Here is a 13,774-nt window from a genome sequence, read left to right as displayed (position 1 = left end):
TGGCCTTCTGGGCTGCGAGCGCACATTGCTGTACTATATACTGTACTATACATTAGCACTAATTGTCTGTACGGTGATGTCCAATGCTGTAGAATACGTAACAAAATCTTGGAAGACCAAAACAGAGTATGTTATCTGTATAAGGGTTTTTAAGTGTGTTTTAAAGGTTACATACTTTGAGCAACATGTTAAAACTTCAAAACAAGGTACTTTAAAAAAGAATCTAAGTAGGATTAGTAATACAATATTAGGAACATGTTTTAAAACCAGTGGTGTTTTCTATTCTGACATGATACTTAGATTGGGCTTTTATATTTTTGAGACTGTGAAACGCAGTATGTTTGGTTGCTTGGCCAAGACTTATTAATTTTTTTTTTAAGGTAAGACACATTTTCTTTGGCTTATACTGCCAAATTGAAGTTTCTTTGGAGAGTTATGACCTTTATCCTTCAAGTTTAGATAGTTTTTGCATATATAAAACTGATTGGTATACAGTTGCACAACTCAGGAATATAGAAAAACTTAACAGTATAAAATTGAGAATTATATCTAAGAGTGGAACATGTAGAGTAGTTTTGCCTGATTACTTGCTGCCACTGCAGTATAACTGTAACATTATCATGAAAACATCGGCTTTTAGAATGCCTCAACATCTTTGCTACTTCTATTTCAGGAACACATTAACATTACTTTGGACCACAAATGTAAAATTTTCCAGACCCTAAATGGAGCTGTTGGTAAGTGTATGATTTGCCTGTTGTGTGTTCTATTAACTGTTATTAACACTTTTTTTGCTTAACCATGAATATCATTCCCTAAACATATGTGTGTGTTAAAGAAATATTTGGATGGGTAAACCTGATTACCAGATTAGTTACAGGTGTCTTGGGTTTAATGCTAATTGATTTCTGCCATTGATAAAATATTTGATTTAAAATAGAAAAAATAGTTTTCAATAAATGAAGTTAGCAATAAATACAAAGTTAAGAACCATTTTTCCATCTGCCTTTTACAAACTTAGTTACAGGAGTAAGACTGGTAATAACAATTGCATTTTAGATGTTCTTAAGGAAATGGCTATACGTAATGAAATGGAATTGGGAATAATGTGGAATTTCCTTTATTTAATTGTTATGAATTTAAATTGAAAAATGGCATCTGTGCAAACTTCCTTTCTTACTTTTAACCTCCAATAATGAACAGCTGTTTATAATGAGATCATATCTGAAATAACTGATTTCTCTATAAATAGCATTTGCACAAAATTAGTTTTATTTTCAAAGCAGGTTTTATTCAAATACTGAAGGCTGCTGATGGCAAATGCTGAAGTTTGATGTAACCTTATTTAGCATAAGGAGCTTAGAATTCAAGGTCTAGTTAAAAAAAAATGAACAAAAGCTTCCAAATAAGTAACATTGACAATGATAACAACAGCAGGGTATATTGTATCAGCAAGAACTCTGAAGTTTTAGCTTTTATTTATAAACTGTTACTACTGTACGATCTTTGATTTTCAGATGAAGTCCTTTTGAAATTTGAAGAAGGAAAAGTAAGAGCAAGGAATTCAGTGTACGACACATTACCGATCACTGTTCATGGAAATGGTCCAACTAAAGTGAGTGACAGTTTGTTTTTATTTTTGTGCAAAGATGGCAATTTTAATAGAGGCAAAAACAACAGTGGAAGAGTCTGAAACAGTCATAGCACACCACTGCTCATTTCCATTTAACGTTAATAAGAATTGCAAGGATAAACAACCCCATCCTAATAGTTCTCTCCATCATGTTATTCTGGTATCACTGTAACTTGATATTGCTGCTGAAAGAACTCATTCTGCTCCCAAATTCATTGTAGCATGGGATATTAGAAGCGCGTAAGCTTATGTTAATTTGTTCACTATCACAAAACAATTCTTGAAGCTAGTGAAGAATGTCTATCTGGTTATTAAATGTAATCAGAAGAATAGGTTTTCAGGGGGAGAAAAATCTAACCAAGAGTCACAGGCTGGGGTACAAAACAGTAACACATCTGATCCTACTGCAGACCTTGGTGTGTGTTTGTATACACATACATTAAAAAATATACTGTATATAGGCAAAAAAAATATATATTTGTGTGTGTATATACGCACACACAGCTGGCTTTTTTTGTTGCATCTTCAGTGTCGTTGATCACTGCCTGCAATGTACTCATGGCTCATGATCTCTGGGTTCATGGTAGAGCATTGTCTGCCCTGTGAAATAGCTGTTTCGGCAGCTTCTGTCCATGTGTAAGGATTCAGTGGTCCAGAGGACCTGGCACAGTTTTCTCTGGGAGAAATGACTACATTTTGGTCATATGGCAGTTGGGTTTTTTGGTTTTGTTTTTGTTTTTTTGTTACATGGCAAAGAAGCGTAAAGGTGTATCATTTCTAAGAGCCTCTGTTGGCTGAAGGATTGGGCACGGCTACTTTCTAAGTTGTTCTGAATACACGTTCCTTACTGTAGCTTCTTATTTTCAGAAAAATGCCTCCCAGGAGAATGAAATAAAGCTTGAAACTCATTAATATCCCAATGACTGCTGCTTCTTAGTTTTTGCACCGTTTTTCATCTTTGGAATTAGTGAATAGAATGATGCCGTTATCTGTTTGGCTTGTAACTACTCAGTAGTGGTGAAATATATGACCATTTTCTTCCATGTTGCTACAGTTATTTTTGCCTCAATTAAATCCTCAAGTTATCTATCATCGCTGGCTTTGCTGGCACTTGGCCAATGAAAAGAAAGGTACTGTATTTTACAGTTGGGCAAGCAGTTTTATGTTGGAACTCTTTATACTAATCCACAAGTTATGCTACATTAAACAAAACTCAATCTCTGCATGTAGTGATGTAGCTCTGAAAACAGAGAGGAAACTCTTGCTGTATATCACTTTGTCAGTGTGATTAGATTCTTCTGTTTTAAACATAGAATAAAAGAGGGCAATAATGTAATGGGATGGGAAAAAGTTTTCACTAGTTACTTTCATGGTAGTTTATTTACTAATTCCCAGAATTAACTCCAAATAGTAAAAAGTTTTTTGTTTATAAGAATGTTCTGTTTTGTATTTAATGTCTTCAGTTTGCAGATTAGTAAATAGCATTGGTCAGAGACACTTCTTTGAAATGGATACTAAATTATCCTGACATCCTAACATGTAATTTTTTTTTTTCTCAACTGCAATGGCTTGTGAAATATTCATTTTTGTAGACTTTATTGTACATCTCTGAAATTAAGTTCAAGCAATTCTATTTATAATCTGTCTAGAATGATTTTCAATATGCATAAATAAATGCCCAAAATCTGATAAAATGGAGATTGAGTATTGGGCTGGAGTGTGTTTTCTATGCAAAATTGTATTCTATCTTTCTGGGTTTTGATGAGGGTAGTAAAGCAGGAATGAATAGCAGCCTTCACTCAGGCAGACTTTCCTCGGCATAAGAGATCCCTTAACCGTTGCAAATGGCAGTAGAGAAGAGTGAAGTTCTGCACAAACTTCCTGTGGACTCCAGGAGGACAGGGCAGCCCAGGCAGCCCATCGACAGAAAAAGTACATATTTTGTTCAGTGCCAATTCAAAATGTGTTAAGAAGCTAGATGCTGCTTTAAAACGTATTCCGCTGGCTGGCTTCTGAATCTTGGCATAGATTGTCAAAAATAGGTGCCCAGATGATGTATCTTCTACATTTTCTATGTGTTTTTCATATGGTCACTCCTTGTGTTTTGTGTAAAGTGTTGGTGATTCTCAGATTTGGGAAGAGAATTAAACTATAATAATTTTTTTGTTTTGTTTTTTTACTTTAAATCACACCTAGCAGCTTTTGAGAGCTGAATGATCTATAGTCTGTGTCTTGGAAGTCATGCAAGCATTTAGTTGGTAGTTGTTACGCTTGCAACAACTTTCTGGTTTAACTGAAGCAATAAATGTAGATGCTAGGAGAATATCATCTCTGGTTTGTAAATGAAAAGAAGAAAAAGCTTTTACCAGCTGGTTTTTTTTATGTTTGGTTTTGTGGTTTTTTTAATGTTAAATAAAGAAAACCAGTCAGTCAATTGCCTTTAGGTATAAGGGATTCAACGACTAAGCCTGAATTCTTTAAAAGGTACAAATCACCATGTGCATGCGTGTTTCGTTAATCTGAATTGTTCACTTATTTACCAGATTCACTTGAATTATTTGGGAAACTATATCCCCAATGCTTGGACACGGGAAACTGGTTGCGGTATTTGTGATTTAGACTTACTAGACCTGTCAACAGTAACGGTAAGAGTACTTTTCACAAGAACAAAACCCTTTTGAATGCATTTGATAGGTGTATAGTGATTTCTAAGGCAAAGCGGCTTTGGTATGCAATATTATGTTCTGTAGACACCTCAGGATATTTTTTTCTGGTATATGAAACTGTAAAGATGGAATTTTAATTTACTGGAAATATCAATACTTCTAGAAATGTTTTTATGCATGCATTTTAATATAGGTTTCCCCAGTATTACTGAAGATGATCCCATCCCCAAAAGCCCTCCAGACCCTTACCTCTGTTCACTGAGGGTGAATGAATTATTTTTAAATCATGCAAGATTCAAGTGAATAATGAGAATTTTTGGGAGGTAGAAAAACTCTTTAGATATTTCAAATTTTTAACTGCAGACCTACAAAAAACTTGCATATGCATCCGTTCAGTGATTTCTGTTACAAATAGAGGTTAACAGTTAACTGTAACATGGTTAACAGTTACTATTTTCTGAGAGATACACAGAAATAGTCAAAACTGCTTCACCTTGTAAAGGGTGATAGAGATATCTGTATTGTATATGCAAATGTGTATCTGTAGAATAAATCTGATGTAACTGAGATTGGATATCAGTTCAGTCTTCAGAATTCTCGTAGGGCAAACATACACGTACACATGCATGTTTATGTATATCACATATTTGGGAACTTAATTTGGCTCTTTGTCTCCAAGCATGGTGTCTTTAGTGTCTTTATGAATATTTCAGCTTGTACTCAGTAAATTTTAGGCAGAGTAAATACTAAGATCTACCATGTGGAAATGTAAGTCTTGTACTTAAGAGAACATTCTGATTATTCTTAACAGGCTGTTTCCAGCAGCTGTTTCGTTTCTGCTCTGTATTGAAGATTTGAATGAGAACAGGTCTTAGAGGGTCATGTTGAGGATAGCGTGAAAGAAGTAGTGGCTTGTTATCTTTGTAATGAAAGGACAAAGTGAAAGAATTTCTGGACAATAAGCAGTTTATGGACTGGAATATAAATTTAAAAAGTTATTGCTGGAATTGTAGTAACTTTCAGATTCTTTTTATATCTTTTTTAATTTTAATTTTGCTTTGAAAATACAACATTAGAATGGTGTTCTACTGAAATATGTTGAGAGTGCAAACACTAAAGTTTAACTGAGGAAAAGAAGTTGTCTAAGTTTTTTTCATAATGGTGTTGGCAATTAAAGCATGGTTGGGGAGCAGTTAAATCTTAAAGCCAGTAATGGGGAGTAACTTGCAATGATGTATAGAATCATAGAATAGTTGGGGTGGGAAGGGACCTCTAAAGGTCATCTAGCCCACCCCCCTGCCGTGGGCAGGGACATCTTCAACTAGATCAGGTTGCTCAGAGCCCTGTCCAACTTATGACTTTCCATACCTGGAAGAAATTCAGATTCATTCAGTGACAGGTGTTGGGAGTGTGTAAGCATCCTGGGCAGAAAAAATGAAAAAGGTGCAAAAATGTTCTTCCTGAAAACACATGAACTAGAATGGTGGTCCCAATTAAAAGCCCACCTGCTCCACTACTCTGTTTTCAGCACAGTTAAAGGGTACTTAGAGTAAAGTAAAACAGGGCAAACATATATGGCTGCTTCCCTTTCATATACAACTAGCCTCCAACTACTTCCAGCTCAGAGGATTTCTTTTTAATAATTAGTTATTCATTTCAATTTTTAATTTAATGTTTAATTGGTAATTAATCCTTTTAATTGTTAATTCTTTGATAAATACCACTTAGTATGTTAATTCTTGTTTATAAATCATATACAATAAATAATCCTTTCTCCTACTTGTCAGCAATATTTAGTAGCAGATTCTTTATCAGGCCAAATACCTGAGCATTTTAATTTTTTTTTTTTTATATAAAATATTAAGTTGCATTGATTAGTGGAGTGTCTCCTATCAAAGTTCTGCTCTAATTATTTTTAATTTGATTTGGAATTTATTTTGCTTGGCCTTGTTGAACCTCATGAGGTTCACACAGGCCCACTTTTGAGCTTGTCCAGGTCCCTCTGGATGGCATCCCGTCCCTCTGGTGTGTCGACCACACCACTCAGCTTGGTGTCATCTGCAAACTTGCTGAGGGTGCACTCGATCCCACTGTCTATGTCATAGATGAAGATACTAAACAGTACCGGTCCCAATATGGACCCCTGCGGGATGCCACTCGTCACCAATCTCCATCTGAACATTGAGCCGTTGACCACTGCCCTCTGGATGCGACCATCTAACCAATTCCTCACCCACCAGACAGTCCACCCTTCCTATAGTTTATGTACATCTACTTGGAACGTGTTTTCCTTACTGTAATCCATTCTTTGGACTTCATACCTCACTCTGCCAGCAGAAATAACAAGACTTTTCCTCGGCCTCAGTGGAAGTGTTTACTTGAGGCATTTCTGAGTACAAGCACTATTTCATTTTCTGAATGTGCTTTCTGTGCTGGCCTGGCCGGTTGCTACTTAACGAGAAATCTTCAGTGAAAAGAGCAATGCCAACTCTGTGTCTCTAATAATTTTTCCCATATTGTTTTATTTAACTTTCTGCATTGATGCATTCATACCTTCTGAGGATTTTGCTTGTTCTTCTCATAAGCAAGTAGAGAATCAGATTTGTTGATACCAACTATGTTTTGGGCTTTGAGTTCCTGTAGATGAATTCTGGCATGAATGGGTCCTTGACTCGATATGCTTAGGTGTTGTGGTTTCAAGGTTTTGGGCTGGGCTTACCTACAGACCTTAGCTTTAGCATTACAAAACAGATAAGCTCCAGCATAGAACAAAGAGCTGAAATAATGCTGCTTTCCATCATGGGCACAAGGATATCATTCTTTCTGTGAAGGTCAGGGGTAGGTATATGCAAGGCAGAGGTGGGTGGAAGCATTGCCATGGGCTGTGCGGGTTGTTCTGCGATGGAAGAACAGAAGAGCCCTCAGTACTACCAGGGTCAGTGTGGGTGGGTGCTGGGAGCATGGCCTGTGAAAAGCTGAGCTTTGGGGTTACCTGTGAAGGAGCTGAGAGCGACAAATGCCGAGTCTTTTGCTCGGTCCTTGTCCTGTCTTGCTCCTGTGAACCTCCCATGCTCTGACCACGGCTAACGTGTAGAAACACTCAGTAACTGCTTTCTTCTCTGCTAATGTCAGCAGCCCCTGCCAACCCCAAATTAGCTACCTGCCCAGGTCAAAGCATGGTAATGGTAAATAAGTTGAAGAATGCACCTTGGCTCAATGAGTGTAAATTTTTGCCACTTCAGGTTTTTTTTTTTTTGCTAAAACTTAAATTAAATTGGACAACAAACTTAATCACCCTAGAGCTACTTCTTAAATCCTAAGGTTTGTTACTGATATGGAGACTTCCCGGTGAGGCTGGAAAGGATGACCTCGCTCATCCTCTCACTTCACTGGTGCCTCTTGTGGCAAGGGTTTCTGGACTTTGTCTCAGTACGACTACACAGAGCATTGTCCTGTATTTCTTCCAAAAATTGTCATATGCTCACCTACTGGTTGTGAAAAAGTAAGCTTTAAAAGGCAAATGTATGACCTTAGTGAAAATGAGAAAATCTGTCGGAGAAAATGTAACATCGCGGTGCAGACTGGGTATTCCCGAAGTGTTTTTGCTGAGGCATAGTTGGGAAGAACCAAAACTTCAGACTTGATATACTCAAAATGCTGGGTAATAAAAGTTGTTCATTCTGACCTAGATTCAGATTATGCAGTGACAACTTTTTATAGTATGGTGAACCAGGGTCTAGATCAATGAACTCTCTGCTTTGAGGAGATGCAGTTTGCAGGAATTTTTATTCTTAATTTTTTAAACACTGTTTTGCTTTGGTCATGCTCCTGAGATTTTAGTGTAGACACTGGAGCCAAGCGGTTCACAGTTCAGTGTATTGAAGGAGTGTTAGTAATTCCTGATTGTCCCTATAACCTTTGCAGATCCAGCCTGAACCCGCTTCTCTTTGTCCTGGAGAATAAGGGGAAAATGCCTTAGGATTAGAGAAATATGCAAAATAAATCATTGCAGTGGTTCTATTATTGGTAGCACATGGGCATGTTCAGTTTAGCAAGCTTTCCTCATCGCTTGCAATCAGCGAAGGAGTGTTAGTAATTCCTGATTGTCCCTATAACCTTTGCAGATCCAGCCTGAACCCGCTTCTCTTTGTCCTGGAGAATAAGGGGAAAATGGCTTAGGCTTAGGGATATATGAAAAATGAAAAATAATTGTTGTTGTTTTATTGGTAGCACATGGGCATGTTCAGTTTAGCAAGCTTTCCTCATTGCTCGCAATCAGTGGTACCAGTTACCATGACACCAGCCTCAGTGGAGTGGTTGCCAGAGAATACCACAGTTGCTTTTTTCAAGACACATCAGTGTACTTGTCTTCATCAGCTGTTTTGAAGTTACTAGGATGTCTGCATGAGTATGTATTAGGTTTGCAGATGAAGTTGTGAATAGGAGGTAGTCAGGGTAAACATTGGTGCCTAATGTTTCCGATCTGGTGCACTTGCCAGTATGTTTCTGGATTTCCAATGTAGACAGCGACACTGTGAAATCTCAACATGCACTGATGGTTTATCCAGACACTTTTCAAGTGGTGTTGGCTCGCTTAAGAAAAGCTAACTTGCAGCCTTTTCTACTCATATAAGGTTTCTCTCCGAGCCTTCTAGTGGGTTAGATGTTTATACTGTCTGTTTTAGAGGTAGAAAAAATTTTTGTTTAATCAGTGCATTTCTTTGTGTAGGAGTCAAGGCCTTTGAAGGTTAAATTTCTTTGTCTCGCATAATGTAATAATATATTTTAGGAATACACAAAAGTTCTGTCCAGGTTAGTTTTAGTGGTCATGATCTCTATATCGAGCACATACAAACCAGGAATTAATACCACTGTTCAAAAGAGGTGACTTCACATTAAAATAAGGTGGATGAAACTTCAGTATCCTTGGATGCAAGGGGAGGAGCTCTAGTTAGTTCATCAAAGGTCTTGATAAAATCAGGGAGTAGGAAAGTAATGCAGAGCCCACTTTTAATGGTCGGGGGAAATAGTGCATATAAGTGCATGGAAGGGTATTGCAGTCTTTGGCTTAAAGTACAGATGAGTAAGATCTTTTGTGGTATGTATTCTTTAACTACTTTTAAAAAAAAAATGGTCTTCCCTATATTTTCTTGTTTCTTTTCTTAACATATATATGTATGTTACTTTCAAAAAATGAATCTGCCATGCAGTGCTAGGTGTATTTCCTTAAATACTTTTTTTGCTGTTTTAATATTTTTTTTTAAAGTAAGAATTTTAAAAAACTGTAATACATTATTTTCCACTTCCAGTTTCTGTTATTGGTATTCAAAGAGTTTTCTAGCAATATTAAATCCATTATCTTTGCTTATTTAGCGGTCAGTGAAAATAAACGGGGCATAGCATTTTTGAGCTAGTTCATTTTGATTGATTGAAAGCTGTGTGGCCTGAGTTACTACAATATGACATTAGCTGCTTTTTAATATAACTAATCTTAGAAAGGAGGCAAGTCTTATTGGTTGTGTCAAAATATCATTTTTTTTAGGAATATCCAAGAGTAAAAATTGGTGTTTTCATTGAACAACCCACTCCTTTCCTACCTAAATTTTTAGACAGACTGTTGACTCTGGACTACCCAAAGGAGGCACTCGGTATCTTCATTCATAATAATGTAAGTATGATGTTACTATTGTGCAAAGCTTCAATTTTGGAAATTATGGTATGAATGAAAGTGTGTGAGGGAGTATATGGATTCTATATATGTACATAGTTAAACTGCATAGGAAGAGATAATCTTGCAGAATTTAATATGCAGAAGTGGAAAAAAGACACAAATTAAATGAAATTGTGGCAGTGCTTGCTGAAGTCTATTTAAAGAAACTGCTTAGATTCTTTCTCTTTTAGTAATGAAAAAGATTGTCTTTTAAAGTGTATGCTTCTGGGGGAAGTACTGATTGAGATAAAACAATAGAGTAGAATAAGAGTAGAATAGTTCCAGTTGGAAGGGACCTACAGCGATCATCTAGGCCAACTGCCCGACCACTTCAGGACTGACCAAAAGTTATAGCATGTTATTAATAACTATTATCCAATAGTTAACATTGGATTTGCTTTCCATCTTCTTGATACCCCAGTGCATTTATGTTTCTCTTGGTGCTCCTGCTGGGTGCCATGGGAAAGACTGGTGTGTCCAGGTATGTTTTGAATGGCAGTACAGACAGATAAGTTGTTTTTCTGAATAATTTTTAATGCTTTTCACTAATTACCTAATGATCTGGTGTTGCTGATACTTCACCAGTGATTTCAGTACTGCTGTTTTCATGAGTGAGGTGACAGACGTGTGTAAGTCTTTTGGAAAAAACCTGGGCTGGAAGAGAAATGGGAGGAAAATAAATTCTGCCCTTTTTCACTTGGCGTGCATTACTGTTGATATCATAGCACAAAAGGCCTGAGTAATACAAGTAGAGCTTATCTTTAAAGTCTCCAGTGTGCTTTTATAAGGGTTTTTTAAAGGTATAAATGTGATATGCACATAGGAATTGTAGGCTATGCTAGGTTTCATTGTGTCAGCCAGAAGTCATATGGTATTTGAAATGAATATAAAAGACTGAATAGCTTTTTTTATCATAGAGGGGGAAAAACCCTACCAGTATTTTAATTATTTTAATGTCAGCCGTAATATGCAAAAGCTACAAATTAGGGCACTGGGTGGAAGCATTACATGCAGCTGAGATCTCTTAAATTAAAGGTAGGGTAATTAGAAATTGTAGAACCAATCACTGTGACAACATTTTAAAGAAACAATGACTGTGATTGTCCACCTGGGTACAGGTGGCAGCTCCCTCTCTAAAGCCATTCTGGAGTGGCATAAAATACTCCTGTGTGCCACTGAGGTTGTAGGATGGGTTTTGAAGATTGTAAAATAAATATCCTGAAAAAATACTGCATGAACAGCCTGTGAATCTTGCATCATTGGTCTGGAGGTACAGCTTTGATTTATATTGCTGATGTGCTGGATTCTTTTGTGAAAATTTTGGACAGAAGAGCTTAATTTTAATGACAAATATACTGGAATATCTTCAAATACTGTTTGCTATCTGTTTGTTTAGGATAGAATACAATGTGTTCTCAGACACTATGTTTATGATTTCATGGCAACTTGTACTTTTCATTCACTATAAACAATGTTGACATGATTACAGGAGGTTTACCATGAAAAGCACATCAAGAAATTCTGGGAAAAAGGCAAGAACATTATCAGAAATATAAAAATCGTTGGACCTGAAGAAAATCTGAGTCAAGCAGAAGCCCGGAACATGGGAATGTAAAGTCTAATTTATAAATCCGTTATTATGATGCATACGCTAACATTTTTTCATCTTTTATGTATATTATTTTGCATCTTAAACAGTAACAACTTTACATCTTAAGATAGAAAAGTGGGAGTTTTTGTGGTCGAACTAGATCTAGATATAAGATATGAACTGTTAAGTATTTTATGGTTTCTGTCTAATACAAAACAGCTGTTGGTCATTGTGAAAACCTCTCTCTGGTTTGGACTACTTCGATAGTCTGTCATCTTGTCTTCTAATGAAGGCATAGACAGTAGTAGACTACAAAGAAGTAAGAGGTGTCAGATTATTTTTACATTATAGTTGTCTCAAACATGGTTATATATTAAAACATGATGAGCATAAACTGTAAAGTTTAAATTTTTTTTAAAATATTGTTATTGAAATAGATGGGGTACAATACAACAAACTTTAATATAATGAAGGCATAGACAGTAGTAGTCCACAAAGAAGTAAGAGGTGTCAGATTATTTTTACATTATAGTTGTCTCAAACATGGTTATATATTAAAACATGATGAGCATAAACTGTAAAGTTTAAATTTTTTTTAAAATATTGTTATTGAAATAGATGGGGTACAATACAACAAACTTTAATAAAAAGTTTGTGCAGAAAGTTATATGTAGCAGTAATATAGGGAAAACAAAAGGTGGAAGCAGGTGCAAATGTAAATAGAAATTCTAATTGCAGTGTACCTTCTAAAAATGTATTTGGTTTTATTTTTTTATCCAAAGCCTTTTCAAGCTAACTTGTCACAGAGTGGTTTCACAGAAGTACCTCTTGCATTGGATATGCATTTAACAATTGCACTTTTGTTGTCCTAGTCTCTCCTCCTTTTCTTTTTTTAAATGACATTACATTTAAGTAAAAATATGGTTAAAGCTTGACCTGGGCATACAGGTGACAGAATTACAGTTCTTCCTATGGTTCAGAGAGACAGGAATATCCTTTAGAAGTGCTCCAGCAGAAGTTTCTGCTTTCAGGAAAAAAATAAAGACTTGCAAAGGCAACTGACTTTGTCTTATCCTGGGTCTTGCTTTTTTTCTTTTTTCCTTTCGTTCTTACTAGGGAATCCAACTCTTCAGCTTTTAAACCTGGCACTTGCCAGGCCTAAATTTGAACCTTGTATCCTGCGTCAGACCTGCCTGTCAAGGGGTCTCTTTAGTGGCTGCAGCACTGGCTGCTACCACAGAGTTGCTCATGGCTCTCCCGGTATGTCCATCAGTCAGATTATGGAGTTTTACAGACCAGGATCCCACCAAGACCTCGCTGTGGCTCTTGAGCAGGCTTCATTCTCGCATAATTCTTCCACTCTCTTTTTCTCCCAAATCTTCCATGAGTGTCAGAGCAGAGAAATTACTTTCAAAAGACTCTTTCCTTTTATACCCAGAGGTTAAGAGCATAGCATAGGCTGTTCATGGCATCAACTGAAAGAATGAAGGACTAGTCCTGAGTCTCCGTGGTGTTCTTGGAAATTTGTTTGAATGGGGTTTTGTTGTGCTGAAGCCACTGGGAAACTGGTATTTGGCTGAGGTCCAAGCCTCTCCCGTAGCCTTTCTAGGAAACACTACAGATGTCCAGTGGTAGTGTAAGCAGCCTTTCACATGTTTATAAATCATTCTTTCTTTATTTCCAATAGCCTCTAAAGCAAATCTACTATGTGTGCAAACTTTTTGAAGTAGCGTATGTTATGTGTAACAGTGGTGGAATTCCTGGAGTTGCCTTTTCCTCTTTGATGTTATATAGACGCCATAAGGCAGAATCTTTAGTGTAAACAATTTCTATACTGGTACTAAGTTGCACCCGAAGATCTTTAAACCTGTCATCTTGTGATAGAACCTACTGACTTACAATGTGACAGAGGTTTTAATATGATACATGGTCTTTGCTTCTTTGCTTGATCTGTGGATAAAAAAATAGTAATTTAAATGTGTATTTGCACAAAATAACTTCAAATTCTGTTATGTAAGGCAGGGAGATAATCATACTTGTGATGTGTACCACTGGATACACTACATTGTGATGTGTTATCCATTGTCTGGATATAATTTATCATAGAATCATAGAATCATAGAATCATTGAGGTTGGAAAAGACCTCTAAGATCATCGAGTCCAACCGTCAACC

At 36.5% G+C, this 13,774-nt stretch overlaps 1 protein-coding gene across 1 annotated transcript in view; it reads left to right on the top strand.

The window, feature by feature from the left end:
- The window catches only part of PLOD2 (procollagen-lysine,2-oxoglutarate 5-dioxygenase 2), a 46,152-nt gene that overhangs the window by 12,869 nt on the left and 19,509 nt on the right, over nucleotides 1-13,774 (top strand). The window contains exons 6-9 of the mRNA XM_009286733.2: nucleotides 1,518-1,615; nucleotides 4,177-4,278; nucleotides 9,842-9,967; nucleotides 11,499-11,620. Of these exons, the coding sequence (XP_009285008.2) occupies nucleotides 1,518-1,615; nucleotides 4,177-4,278; nucleotides 9,842-9,967; nucleotides 11,499-11,620 (448 nt within the window). The remainder of the gene's footprint in view (nucleotides 1-1,517; nucleotides 1,616-4,176; nucleotides 4,279-9,841; nucleotides 9,968-11,498; nucleotides 11,621-13,774) is intronic.

This window comes from Aptenodytes forsteri, unplaced genomic scaffold (assembly GCF_000699145.1).
Source record: "Aptenodytes forsteri isolate BGI_AS27 unplaced genomic scaffold, ASM69914v1 Scaffold184, whole genome shotgun sequence".
NCBI classification, from domain to species: Eukaryota; Metazoa; Chordata; class Aves; order Sphenisciformes; family Spheniscidae; genus Aptenodytes; species Aptenodytes forsteri.
Note: the sequence above shows the minus strand (reverse complement) of the source record. Positions and strands in the feature narration are given on the sequence as shown.